General features: G+C 27.7%; 1 protein-coding gene across 4 annotated transcripts in view; it reads right to left on the bottom strand.

Annotated features, from left to right (window-relative positions):
* Positions 1-15,726, bottom strand: part of LOC142328751 (DENN domain-containing protein 1A) — a 94,866-nt gene that overhangs the window by 29,242 nt on the left and 49,898 nt on the right. For 2 of the 4 annotated variants that reach the window (XM_075372754.1, XM_075372756.1), the window contains exon 13: positions 4,181-4,540. The exons of 1 other annotated variant lie outside the window; for it this stretch is intronic. In XM_075372754.1, coding sequence (XP_075228869.1) covers positions 4,181-4,540 — 360 coding nt within the window. The remainder of the gene's footprint in view (positions 1-4,180; positions 4,541-15,726) is intronic. One more of the 4 variants, XM_075372755.1, reaches the window with a different exon arrangement.

Consider the following 15,726-nt stretch of genomic DNA (forward strand, 5'->3'; position numbering starts at 1 on the left):
ATGAAAGAGGGGACCGACTTATAGAGTTTTGCACGAAATATAATTTAGTAATTGCCAACACCCAATTTAAAAATCATAATAGAAGAATTTACACTTGGAAAAAGCCAGGCGATACTGGAAGGTATCAGATAGATTATATCATGGTTAAGCAAAGATTTAGAAATCAACTCGTTGACTGCAAAACTTACCCTGGAGCAGACATTGATAGCGACCATAATTTGGTGATAATGAAATGTAGATTGGGGTTTAAAAACCTGAAGAAAAGGTGTCAGATGAATCGGTGGAATTTAGAGAAGCTTGAGGAAGAGGAGGTAAAGAAGATTTTTGAGGAGGACATCGCAAGAGGTCTGGGTAAAAAAGATAAGGTAGAAAATGTAGAAGAAGAATGGGAGAATGTTAAAAAGGAAATTCTTAAATCAGCAGAAGCAAACTTAGGCGGAATAAAGAGAACCGGTAGAAAACCTTGGGTTTCAGACGATATATTGCAGCTGATGGATGAATGTAGAAAATACAAGAATGCTAGTGTGGAAGAAAGTAAAAGGAACTATCGGCAATTAAGAAATGCTGTAAACAGGAAGTGCAGACTGGCGAAAGAAGAGTGGATTAAAGAAAAGTGTTCAGAAGTGGAAAGAGAAATGAACATTGGTAAAATAGACGGAGCATACAGGAAAGTTAAGGAAAATTTTGGGGTACATAAATTAAAATCTAATAATGTGTTAAACAAAGATGGTACACCAATATATAATACGAAAGGTAAAGTCGATAGATGGGTGGAATATATTGAAGAGTTATACGGAGGAAATGAATTTGAAAATGGTGTTATAGAGGAAGAAGAGGAAGTTGAGGAGGATGAAATGGGAGAAACCTGAGATCTGAATTTAAGAGAGCATTAAAAGATTTAAATGGCAGAAAGGCTCCTGGAATAGACGGAATACCTGTAGAATTACTGCGCAGTGCAGGTGAAGAAGCGATTGATAGATTATACAAACTGGTGTGTAATATTTATGAAAATGGGGAATTTCCATCAGACTTCAAAAAAAGTGTTATAGTTATGATACCAAAGAAAGCAGGGCAGAAAAATGTGAAGAATACAGAACAATTAGTTTAACTAGTCATGCATCAAAAATCTTAACTAGAATTTTATACAGAAGAATTGAGAGGAGAGTGGAAGAAGTGTTAGGAGAAGACCAATTTGGTTTCAGGAAAAGTATAGGGACAAGGGAAGCAATTTTAGGCCTCAGATTAATAGTAGAAGGAAGATTAAAGAAAAACAAACCAACATACTTGGCGTTTATAGACCTAGAAAAGGCTTTCGATAATGTAGACTGGAATAAAATGTTCAGCATTTTAAAAAAATTAGGGTTCAAATACAGAGACAGAAGAACAATTGCTAACATGTACAGGAACCAAACAGCAACAATAACAATTGAAGAACATAAGAAAGAAGCCCTAATAAGAAAGGGAGTCGCGACAAGGATGTTCCCTATCTCAGTTACTTTTTAATCTTTACATGGAACTAGCAGTTAATGATGTTAAAGAACAATTTGGATTCGGAGTAACAGTACAAGGTGAAAAGATAAAGATGTTACGATTTGCCGATGATATAGTAATTCTAGCCGAGAGTAAAAAGGATTTAGAAAAAACAATGAACGGCATAGATGAAGTCCTACGCAAGAACTATCGCATGAAAATAAACAAGAACAAAACAAAAGTAATGAAATGTAGTAGAAATAACAAAGATGGACCGCTGAATGTGAAAATAGGAGGAGAAAAGATTATGGAGGTAGAAGAATTTTGTTATTTGGGAAGTAAAATTACTAAAGATGGACGAAGCAGGAGCGATATAAAATGCCGAATAGCACAAGCTAAACGACCCTTCAGTAAGAAATATAATTTGTTTACATCAAAAATTAATTTAAATGTCAGGAAAAGATTTTTGAAAGTGTATGTTTGGAGTGTCGCTTTATATGGAAGTGAAACTTGGACAATCGGAGTATCTGAGAAGAAATGATTAGAAGCTTTTGAAATGTGGTGCTATAGGAGAATGTTAAAAATCAGATGGGTGGATAAAGTGACAAATGAAGAGGTATTGCGGCAAATAGATGAAGAAAGAAGCATTTGGAAAAATATAGTTAAAAGAAGAGACAGACTTATAGGCCACATACTAAGGCATCCTGGAATAGTCGCTTTAATATTGGAAGGACAGGTAGAAGGGAAAAATTGTGTAGGCAGGCCACGTTTGGAGTATGTAAAACAAATTGTTGGGGATGTAGGATGTAGAGGGTATACTGAAATGAAACGACTAGCACTAGATAGGGAATCTTGGAGAGCTGCATCAAACCAGTCAAATGACTGAAGACAAAAAAAAAAAAAAAATTTTTATTATTGGATTGAAGGTTAATTTATAAATAGTCCACAAAATTAAAAAAAAAAAAAAAAAAAAAAAATAGAAAAATTTATTCCAAGTAAACCCTATTTAATGATCCAACAAAGTTTCAAATTTTATCTAGCTTATCAAATATTTTCCTGAATAATCTTAAATCAAAAACTTCCAGTCCAAAGACATTTTCAAAAAAAAAAATACTTGTTAATATGCCAATTTTTCAATAGTTTAGAGCAAACTCACCCCTTCAAAAAAAAGAAGAAAATTCTGCAATTGTGAGTATATTTTTAATTATACAATAAAATGTTCATGGTTAACGATTGTAGTTTGCATTGCCTTTGATGAATGACACTGGTTCACAATCATCAGCCTAATATTATGATTTGTTATTTCTTTTGGGTCAAGTATAATTACTTCTAATGAGCTTATTAGTGATTCAGTAACAATTACATTTATTTTTTTCAGATTTTTTTTTAGTTTCTTAATATGTGCTTAAGTTTAATATATGCTTAAACTTATATATATATAAAACTTTCTGAAAATTCAAATAATTCATGAACATACTGACCGCTGTGTAAATTAAACTCACAAAAATAACAATTTAACCACCAAACACAGTAAGAGAAAAACATAATTTTACAATTACATCAACAAAAACAAAATATAAATAAAAACTTAAAAATTTAGAGTTTAAAATTTAGTTTTTATTTCTTTTTTGTTTTTGTTATTTGTTGATGTAATTGTAGAATTATGTACCAACTGATGATGCATGATCATCCCACAAAAGTCGACTGTCGGAATTACTTTTTAGGTTTTTCTCTTACTGTATTTGGTGGTAAAGTTGTCGTTTTTGTTAAAAAAAAAAAATATATATATATATAAGGTTTATTAATTGTTTATTGAACACAAACATAACTTCAACTATCAATAATTCATTTTGATATTTTTTGTATAAAAAAAGACAAGATCTTTATATATATATATATATATTAACTTAGCAAAAACAAATCTTTTATTATTGTATTTGTCCACATTGCTCTCTGAACTAAAATTTTAATTTTATATTTTTTAATTTTTATGACTACTTATTTTTATATGTTATAATTTTAATGGTTTGAATTTAATCTGTGATTTGAAAGAAAAAATTTAACTGATGATGAGGGAAAACCTCGAAAGCACTATTAGAAAAAAATAATAAGCATAACGTAAGAAGTATTATCGAAATCTGTACTCATGGTGGTAAATGGTTTTTATACTTTTGTCTTTGAGATATATATATATTTTATTTCTCTACAACTTTGTTTAAAATACATATGACATTTAGACTGAAAATCTCCTTCTCTTGCTATATCATTTTATAGGTTATAATCATTTCACAGCTATATATTATTAATATTTACCATATATAAAACATTTAAAAATTTAAGTATTTAATTTTAGAAAAATTAGATAAACTCTTTGGGTAAAATTCTTTCTTTTTTTGTACTATTTGAAAGTTTTAATATTATCATGTAATCAAAATATAAAATTAAACAAATTAATATTAATGTAATGTAAGTATGCTCCTTTAAGATTTCATTTAAAATTTAGAATTACTGAAATTTATAAGGGAGGGAAATAAAGAAACAGAAAAAGCTTAAACATAACAATTAAATCCAAAAACCATTTCTCTATAAGCCAATTAGACTTTACATGAAAAATAAACAAAACATTAATATATATATTTTTTTAAATAGTTAATTTAATCAACAATAATTAACCACAGTTAGTAGGTTACAATACAATATGATCAGTTACCTTGTTTTGTGACGAAGAGGAAGGTGATGTTAGTCTTATTGCTGGAGGACGAGGAGTGGGCGCCAATACATCTCGCCGTTTATCGGCAGGAGAAGACGAAGTGGAAGAAGACATCTGTGCAGTTGAACTACTATTTTTGTGCGACCACTGTTGCTGTGATTTAGATAATAAAAATACACTGTCACTGTTATTCCCACTATTGTTTCCACCACCATTTGTATCATCTAATGATTCAAAAAAGTCTATACTACTACTTGTCATTTGGTTATGACTAGAATTACCATTACTATTTACTAACTTTATTTGGTCTGTATACGACCTGGATAATGGGAAATTTTCCAAACTCCTAACAGGTTTTAACTGAAACAGAATGAAAATATAAATTCATTGATATGGCTGTAATATAATTATACTGGACATCCACTTAAGGCATGCTTCAAGAAATTTTAACTAATTGATCCTAATATTTTTAAATTTAAGCCTTTTATAAAAAAGCTCACAATTTTCAATGTTAAAAATATTAAAAAGAATATATTTAAAAACAAAAAAGGAACATAAAATCAAATGAAATAAAAAAATGAAATTTATGATATAATCAAAATGAATATCAAATTTAAAAATTAAAATTGATTAAAAACTGATTGTATTTTTATTTTGCTTGATGAATTCAGTCCACACATAAGCCTGAGGCTTGTCTGTGGAAATGTAGAAACGAATTATTTAAAGTATGAAAAATACCATGCCTGACCAGGATTTGAACTCAGAACCTTCAGATCAAAGGCCAAGATTCTACCATTCCATCACAGAGGTCAGCAGAGAGGTATTCAGCTTTTTTTTTTCTTTTAATATGGATATTCCTACAAAAAAAAGCACTTCCCATATAAAAAAAAACCCATTCAGAAGAAGTACAAAATGAGAAAAATGTGTCTTGATAAGAGTAAATAAAATATTACATGGAGACAGCACAGAGGCTATTAAAAAACATGAGTTAAGGTACTCTGAAATTTGGTGAACATGTATTTATTTTTTTACCCTACATTTTCTGTTGTTTCTTGAATTTTTGGGTAAGGTTAAATATCATTAAGCTACATCCAATATCAGGAAATGATGATGAAAAAAGAAAATATATTCAAATTACTTATTAATATAATGCAGTTTTTTGTTAAAAAATCTTCTACTTAAATTATCTAGAAAATACTACAAGGGGACAACCAGGGAAAATTTTTGTAGAAAATAGCAACAAAAAACTTCAAAATCAGTCTTTATATAAAGAGGCCTAAGCATATAAAAAAAGGGTCAAATTGATAAACACATTTTTCAGAGATGGTCTAAAAATGGATAAAATAATAAATTTCTGGATGAGAAAGGAATAACAAAAAAGAAGTTAAAAACTAAAAGGGGAATCATATTATAACCAACTATCTATCATTACATACTTGTGCATCCATTTATACAGCCCACATGCAATATGTTAAAAAAGCAAATAAAGCAAGCAATCTTTACAGAAATAATGAAATATAAAACCAAGAACAATTAATAAGATCATTAAGAGTTGAGGTAACACAATTAATACACGTCATTTGATGTTAGTTTATATTTACATATTATACTTCAACATAAAAAAGTGTAATATTTTCTTCATAGTTAAAAATGTCTTAATTAATTGTTTTTTTTATAATTATTTTCTTGTAAAATTACAAAAGTGTAAAAATTTTCCTTTTTTCTAGATAACTTCATAGGTTTTTCTCAACAAGTTGGCACTTTATTTATTTGGCATGAATGAGAATACGTATTCAAAACTTCCATGACGTAAAATTAGAGAAAGTTTGATAATTATTAAAATCCAGTAAAATATATTTTTTTTTTAATGCATGCTATGCAAGATGTTAACAATAAACTAATTTCAGTTCATCACTAGATTACAGTCCACATAAAATACTTCCTGTCTTCATTTATTAGTTCCTTGTACAAAGTAAAGGTAATTTCAGTTTTAAAATTTAAAAATAATAAAAATTTCAGTTTTCAAATTTCAACAGAAATATCCATTTTGACCATCCCTGAATCCACTTTGATTAGTTTCGGCATGACATCTGTACGTACAGTGTAGGATGTTGAAATTTTGGTTTGAGAACTGTTGTAACATCTAGCTCTGCAACTCCCCTTTTGATTGCAATCGACTGGACCAACAGTGTTTAAAAAAGCCCAAAGTCCCAAAAAGTTCGGATTTTGGGCTTTTTCTTTACTGCAGTAATAAGCCCTCATTGAGAACTTTAAAACGATATATCCTAAGTGGTACTTATTTTCATTGGTTCCAGAGTTATAGCCAAATAAAATTTTAAATAATGAAATATTTGGACCTTACAAGGGAAGGCACATCGGTTCAAATCAAACTGCATCTGCTTTTCTTTTTTTTTAATTTTTTCTTATTTCTTTTTTTTAACTTTTTTTAAATATATTGATTTATTAATAATTATTAACTTGTGGTTGTAAAAAAAGTTTTCCAATAAATAATTATCCAAAAACAAAAACAAATTTTAAAAAATCATAAGTTATTAGTGAAATAAAGTTTTATGTACTTTTAAAAATGTGTATATGTAATTTAATAGGCATTATTACAAATGTGTATATATATATATGATGAAACATCTGATTATTTAATATTAATTTAAAATTATAATTTAGAATTTTATAACTTTTTGATTTTCTAGTTTAATTTCTGTTCAATTTTATTTAATTATTCTCTAATTTCTGTTTAATTTTATGTACATTAAAGTTAACTACAGAGTGACTGAAAAATTGACCCTCACAAGAATAACATATACACTGAGGCATACATGCCCGAAGTTTAATAAATTGCAAAAAATTCTTATCTTTTAGTTCATTACTCCTCTGATATTGTCGGACAATATTCTCCCTAAGCTGATCATCATTTTGTTTATTATTTTTTAAGTCAATCATTTAATCGCTCTTTGTTGACATTCATCTGATTTTAATTTGTGTACACGTTCTCTTGTTTTCAAATTTTTTCTATCTATATTCATCATCCTTTATTAATCTTTTTATTCTTTCCTTGGTCTTAACATTTTCTTCCTCTTTATATTTATCACCTTCCCTTAATTTTTTATTCTTTCTTTGGTTTTAACATTTTCTTCCTCTTTATATTTATCATCTCTTAATTTTTTATTCTTTCCTTGTTCTTAACATTTTCTTCCCCCTTCATATTCATCTTCTTGTCGGTTTTTTGAGACATATTTCTTCATGTTATCTTTCTTTTTCCTGTATGATTGTTTTGTTTTCATTTTTGATTATTCACCAAATAATCCAATAATAAAAACTAGATACTTTACATCACAAGGTCAAAATTAACATTTGTAACCAGTGTAAAGGAGTTCACTAAACGGAATGATTTAATTATTATTAAGTTTTATTTATATGACTCGCCAGAAATCTGAACCTTTTGTTAATCAGCAACTTACAAAGACACAAATAATACTGATTTAGTAATTCAAGTAATAAAGTGAATTTACACTATCCTAATATTTCATGTAGGATTGTTGAATTAATAATTGTATAAATATTTGATGTTAATAAAAACTAATAATTCAGCGATTGTGTAACTGTCCACTTTATTAAAGAATTGGAGGATCATATCTAACTTTCAAATGAAATAAGTTTCAAAGAAGTGCAGCAAAAAATGTGTATATGTAATTTAATAGTCGTACAAGGAAGTCATGTGGTGTCCACATCCGAATTATTTTTTAATCAGAATTTACGGTGTGTATTTCATTAAAATTTTTTTTCATCTTTTATGCATAGGATAACTTTAGTCAGTCCATTATCCAAGCCTCTTCAAAAGGATTGTTCGAGCCTTGTGGTCCTCCCAGTAGTTTTTCATATGTTCCCATCTCCGTGCCCTTTCTGGTGTTGAAAATGTTTGTGTAGTGAGTTTCTTTCTTTTGAGTGTGGAGCAAGTGTTTTTGTCCTTGAATTTTTCATTTAATTTTATCATGTCTGTGGTGTCTTCTGATGTGACCAGTTCCCTTCAGATCATATTTTATTTCTCTGATCAATCTACATCCCGTCTAGTTGTTTTTTGTTATGTATTTTATAATTGAAAAACGTTATTATCATTTAAAGTTATTATCATGCAAAGCAGAATTGCAGTTTTGAACAGACTGAAAGGTAAATTTGAAGTCAATACATTTTATATGTCGTTTAAATACCTTAAAATAAAGATGTATAAAAAATACATAAATGTAATAATAACAAACAAAAAAATAAGAAAATGCATACAACAAACTAAAATGAGACAAAATATAATTTATGGGATTCAACCATGATTGCAATAAAGTAACAATTACATTTTTCAAATAACACCCCTAACACCACTGTGCACTTCAGTCATGATAAACAACTTGTTTCTTTGACTACGACATTAATATTAATTAAAAGTCTGAAGTTTTAAACTATTTCAAAGTACTTAAAGCTACGCTTATTTACAATATTTGATTTATTTTGTTCATTTATTTCAACTTACATACTCGTTCAGTTATATTCTCTAATACTTTTATCCCTCTCTTTAAATCAGAAAACTATTCCCATTTATACTAACTAATGTAGTAAAATACAGTTGGTACTGAATTTGAAGCAAACAACTTATTTTTTTAGAAAAAAGTCTATTTGTTTTTCACTAACAGCCAAACTTCCAGAAAGATTATTACTATCTAAATGCACCAACAAAATAATGCTACAACACAGTTCAATTAAAGTTTGTTTTACACTGAAAAAGAAGTAATAACAACAATGCTTAGCATAAAATTTGGAACTGCAAAAGGAGTAGGTGTTCTATATAGTACTTTAAAAGCTGAAACTGAATATTTATTCTGAAAAAACCCATCACACATAACTCCTTAAATTTATTTGTTTCATCATTCACAGAACAAACAATACAAATAAGTTAGTACATCTGTATGTTTCCTTATTCACATCTGATTTATATTGTGATGCATGCTGTAAACCTATATTTGATACATAACAATCGAATGATGTCATTTCATGTGAAGCCAAACATATGATTCAAGTAATGAGTAATTCAACATGATGAAATTTTCTTCAGTATACGTTCAGCTCTTGCTGTGACTTACTGTTTTCATTAGTTATGGTAGTGGTTTTATCAACAATACATTTACATATTATAAAGATTAATTCATAAGTAGTGTCATAAATTTAGTGAAAGATTTTTATGAAAGAAAAACTTTTTTGTATTATTTTATTAAACATTAAGATGTGTGTGTATGTATGTATGTGTATATGTATGAATGTGTGTATATATATATATATATATATATATATATATATATATATAAAAAAAGACCAAGATATGTCCTGATCTCCACATGTAGCATGCATCAAGTGCTACGTTAAACTAATCCAGTGGTTAAAAGGAAAAAAAGAGTTTCATTTACCTTTCTGTGTACCTATGATTTGGCGAGAGCCTACTAATCACTATGATAACTGCTATTTTTGCTTAACAAATGAATTGATTTCAATTCAAACAATAAAAGCAGTATTGCATACCCAAATGTTTGTTCAGCTATGAGACCAGTAACTTCATTGTGTTGATTTACCAATTCTGATCGCTCCAACTTCTTGGAAAGAAAATTCTGATTTCCCAGAAAGCTTAACCAATGAATCCTCAACTTAATAGACTTAATAGAACTTAATAGATATTAATTACATTCCAGAAGAATCAAATACTAAACTTCACCTCATCACACAAGCAGAACTGAGTGACCAAATTCATGACTCGTATTTGTAGAAACAACATGTAGAACATCTAACCCTAACATCAGAGGTTTACACATTAAAGAATGGAATTCATTAAAGGATAATAAAATTTCAATACATAGAAATTGAAACGAAAATTTACTGAAATTTAGAAGAGATGGTTTATTTGTTTTTGCCATGATGTTAGGGTGCTAATGTTTAAACTGGGCATTGAATATGTTATTATTGGGGTTTATTTATAGAATCATCAAAAAGAAACTTAAAGGCAGCGTTGTTCATAGCTTGAATAAGTTTTCTCTATACTGGTAAAATATGCTGTAGGAATGAAAGAAACATATGAAAGTATGTCAAAAATTTTAAAAGCAATTATAGTATGATGAACACTCATGACAAATCATTGCTGACCTGAAGGCAATAGGGCTTCTTTTCGGTCTCTTTTTTTATTCAGTTTAGCCTCTGAAACCATTGTAAGGTATTACTTCAGAGGATGATTGAGACCATTCCTGTTTTGTGTGGTTAATTGAAACCCAACCGCCAATGAACATCAGTATCCACGAACTAGTATCAACAGTGGCTTTACAAAATATATGTGTTTCTTGTGTTTATGGGATAATCGGGCTACAGATAAGCACTATGCAGTTAAAGACTGGCTAAAAAGAAATCGGTTTACCCCTGGAAAGGAAAATATGTTGTCAATACTCCCCTTGTCGAAGTAGATCGTATTATTTTACCTCCTTCACACATAAAACTAGGCCTGATGAAGAAAAAGCAGTGATAAAGATGGACACGGCTTTAAATATTTGACTGAGGTTTTTTTCAAAATTGTAAAGCCAAATTAAAAGAGGGTATATTCATTGAGCCACAAATAAGAAAATTGATTCGTGAAAATATATTTGACAGGAAACTGAATCCTACAGAACTAGCAGCATGAACGTCATTCAGATGTCGTTACTGGTTTTCTTGGAAACAAAAAAGCTGAAAACCATGATCAGCTTATAAATGAACTCTTAGTGAACCACAAAAATTTAGGCTGCAGAATATCATTGGAAATTCATTTTTGACATTCTCATTTGGACTTTTTCCCTTTAAACTTGGATGACATCAGCAATAAACAAGGGAAAAATTCCACCAAAATATATTGCAGATAGAACAATGTTATCAAGGCAGATGGGATGAATTTATGATGAGTGACTACTGCTGGATGATAAAAAGAGAAGACTTCACTGAACACAAAAGAATAATAAGAAAAAAGAAATTAAGATAAATATAAATGTCTGCAAAATAAAGATAAGAATTTTAATTGTAATTATTATTATTTTTATATTCTATTATTTAAGAAGTTTCTCAATATTTTAAAGGGTTATAATTAAAAATATGAGGATGAAGAAAAACTGATTTTATTTTAAGATTCAATATAAAAAATACATTCTAAACTCACCTACTTTTATCTCAGTTCCAAATTATTATTTTGTTTTTTTTCTTTTTTTTGTTGACCTGTGTAATTGTCACAAGAAAGTTATAAGCAGCAGCATACAAAAGAAAGAAACAATAAGGACATAAAGAACTCCACTAAGGCACAACCCCAAACATAAAGTATTAAGTACTATTCTTTAATTATTGCAACCACATACAATGTAAACTACATGTGTAAAAAAATTTCATTAAGCCTTTTTGATAAAAAAATTAGAAGAGAGAAAAAGACCTTCTCTCAAACTATTGTTTTTTCCTTAAAATTACTATAATAAAAGTTGAAAATTTTACAAATTTTTGAAAGAATTAGTTATTACACCCACTTCATTTTAATGCAATCTGAATGAGAAAATACCAAAAAATTGATTGTTTATCATGTTGCTATAATTTTCAGATAAAACAGACTGTGAATTTTTTTCATAGACATAAAGGTCTCCTATTTTAACTCTTTTAGTCTTAAAATAGTTAAAATAGGTTTGGAGTTTCTTGTGTAATGTGTAACAAACAGGTAGATAACACTTATAGCAATGTAAACCAACAGTAACTAATAGGAAAAAAATTATGAAAAATTCATCCAGATAATCGTACAAAATTTTTATTTTTTGTTAATACAAATATGTAAAATTAAAAAAAAAGAAATGTTATTAAGGTCTACAGAGAGAGCCTACTTTTTCAAAATTTGGTATAATTCCCCCTATTTCATTATTATCTGCAGTTTTTACATAAAAACTAATTACATGGTTGATATTATATTTATACAAATCCTTTTAACAAAATTCGTAGTTAAAACAATAATACTAAACAATTTGTTTTCTAAAATCAAAAATTTGAGAATATTTTTAAAAATGTATAATATTAAGACCAACTGGAGTCTTCTAATGGTAAGGAAGATGCAGCATCCAAACAAAAATTGGATTAGATGATTTGATTAATGGGATAATTTTTACAATGAACCATGTCTTCTGACTCAAACGTTAATACATTGTATTTCATTCTTAAAAAAATCAATGTAATTCTATAAAACAAAATCATAAAAAAGATAAAAGCCAGATAAAGATATGTTGAAACAAAAAGATCAGCAAGGAATAGAAGGGTATATAGAAATAAAACATTAAATGACTTTCAATTAACTGGCCGTTTTCAAATTATTATAATGTATAACCCAACATATTTTTACACATTGTATTAAATGAAATCAACACAACAACCAACAACAATATTTTTAAAATTATTGTATTGTTTATTAAATATAATACTGAAAGACATCAGGTATAAATTTCAGCATGCTGAGTACAGAAAAAACTGAGTAGTTTGTTATTCTTGTTATACAAATTTGTCCTCATTATCTTCCTGAACACGCGCACAAAAAATTAGTAATAGCTAGTTTCTAATGTCATCATTAAAAACTAGACACACATTTGTTAGATTAAGTAGAAAATACCTAAACTACTGATACCTCCTCCAACTCTAACAGCTCACCATGACCTCCAATACAAAGTAGACTGGTACTGTGGTTTAGATATTTAAGCTAAATTATGCTTTCTATTTGCACTGCCTGGAATTACATTCGTTTATATTTTTTACTCTTAATTAAAAAAAAAAAAAAAACTCTTTTTATAGTGTTTCATAAAAATTATACAATGTCAATTAATATAGTTGTATTATTATTACTTATCTTTTTCGTTAACTAATTTATTTTTTCGTATACACTAGTTCCTCAGCTTTTACTGATGACTGTTTAACAATCAAAATGGCCAACTCATTTTAAATTAGAAGTAAACTTTTTTAATCAGTTTTTGAGCATTTTCTTATTTTCCAACTTACTTAAAAATATACTTTTTTAAACAAAAAACTGAAGTTGGCAGTTCATAGAAAATTTTCTCAGCTTTAATATGGCATCATTTATTGTAACCTAACCAGCCTATAAAATATATCTTTTTGTACTAAAATCAAGCATTTTTCATATAAAATATTCTAAATTAACTGATCCTATTCATCTTAGAAAAATTAATCCGCTTTAACTTACAATGATTCTTTTTTTTGCAATAAAATCTTTATTTTACAAGATAAAACTAAAATATTCTTTTTTTGAATAAATTTTTAAAAGGAAGCTAATTTTAAATCTAATGAGAACAAAAAATTTTTAAATAAAAGCAATGAATATTTACATCACACAGTTATGGCATTGTAGATTTAAACTATTATCTTTTAATCCATTATAACATAGAAATAAATGGTTTTAATAAAAAATTGTCACTGATAACATCATGGTTTGCCTACTGACACATCAATGGTTTGATTTATAACGAAATCAAGCCATATGGTTTTGTTTGAAAGCATGACCTTAATAAAATACTAAGCTAAGATTATTATTAAATATTTATTATGCCAACATATAGCTGTATAAAGTATGTTATATATCGAAGCTCCCTCAAAAACTCAGAATGAGTTTTTAAGATTCAAAAGTGGGCTGCCAAATCATTATCTGGTGCCCCTAATTATAAAATGTGACAGATATTTATGAAATTAAACATGAGAAAGGACCTGAAAAAATTTTCTGTGCCTTTTTAAAAAATTGCCGAATCATTTGAAAAATCTTTCCAACTTATTTAAAGAACAATTATATATTTTCTTTTTCAGGAAGAATATACTGTTTACAAATTTTTAAAATTAATGAAAAAGAAAAAACATGATTTATCTCCCTCCTGTTCAACATGTACAAAAATATGTACTCAAAATAATTTTCAATAGCGGCTTCTGAATTGTGAATTATTTTGTAGTAATTTTTTATATTTAATGTATTATCTTAACATTATTTCCTGAGTTCGTATTTAAATAATTAATATAGATTTTAATTACATCTATTTTTTGTGTTAATATTATAAAATCTTTTAATGGCGTGTTTTCTATGTAATGCATTATTAAGCACTGATCAGAATAAAAATTTATTTCAAAATAACTTTTTGTTATAATTAAAAAATTACTTATTTATGGTAAAATAAATTATGCTCTTTTAAAACAAAAATTATGCTCTCGTTTTGAAACAGTACGATTTCTATTATCTTGTACCATTTGAACAGCCATTATTCATGAAAAAAGCCTGAAACAGAACTTCATTAAACTGAATTCAGAAGTGCCATAATGTCATAGACATTTTACATATTTAATTTACAAAAGTAATTATAATATATAATTTGTTTGTGAATGTAAATTTTTCATGAAAAAGTTTAGAGTAAAATACAGTACAATAATGGGATGGGAATCAAATTAAAGCTACCTAGAAAGACTATCAGTTTTATTCACTACAATCAATTTCTAAAAAAGGATAGTATTTCCAAATGAAAAGATAGACAATTTCTTACAGTACAGTAACAAATCAAAAACCAAATTAAAGGAAATATTATAAGCTTTAAGGTATAAACCTTTTATTAAGACAGCAGCTATAACTTTTAAGAACATTATAGACTTATTAATTCTTACAAGAAATCTATACCAGTTTTCATTCCTCCAATACTTGTTTTTATTTTTATAAAAAATTTCAGCTATTTTTATAGTAGAAAAGGTTCTAGAAAGTGTAAATGTAATACATCTCAAAATATCTGTAAAGCTACTAGGATTAAGATAGTCTGTTTATCACCACATTAGAACATAATTACAACATGGCTGATGTAACAACTAATAGAGATGCAATTTACACCATCCAGTTGAATTAAATATGTGAATTTGAAACGTAAGCACAAGTATTTATATATAACATCATTCGTAGCTTAATATACGCAATATTTTTTACAACAGATACTGACTCATTTCTTTACACCATTAATTCACAAACTTTTTCACCCACCACTCACATTGAGAATCAAAAATTTTCTAGCAACCCCCAAATTTTTAAACTTACCATCTGTTAAAAATACTTACAGTTACTGTTTTTTAAGATGCAATCTTAAAAACAGCAATTGCAATTATTGTTTTTAAATGTGGCATATTCTATTTCTGAATTGAAACTTACATTTTAAATGAGAGTAATTAAAACACAATTTAATCATGTTTGGAAGTATTTTTATTAAAATTACTTTCTCTTTAAAAAAAACTGGCCTTTTATCTTTAAAGTGGGATATTTCGGTTCAGAAAAATCACAGAAACACACAATAAAATAAATTAAAGCTAAAGTCTTGAGATTTTAAACAATTTTAATGTAGTTTACTGAAAAAAATCTTGTTTCCCCCTTGCGTTCGATCAAACACAAAAAAAACTTTATTCTTAAAACTTTCTTCAAACTGATTTTTTAA

Source organism: Lycorma delicatula, chromosome 8 (assembly GCF_047948215.1).
Source record: "Lycorma delicatula isolate Av1 chromosome 8, ASM4794821v1, whole genome shotgun sequence".
NCBI classification, from domain to species: Eukaryota; Metazoa; Arthropoda; class Insecta; order Hemiptera; family Fulgoridae; genus Lycorma; species Lycorma delicatula.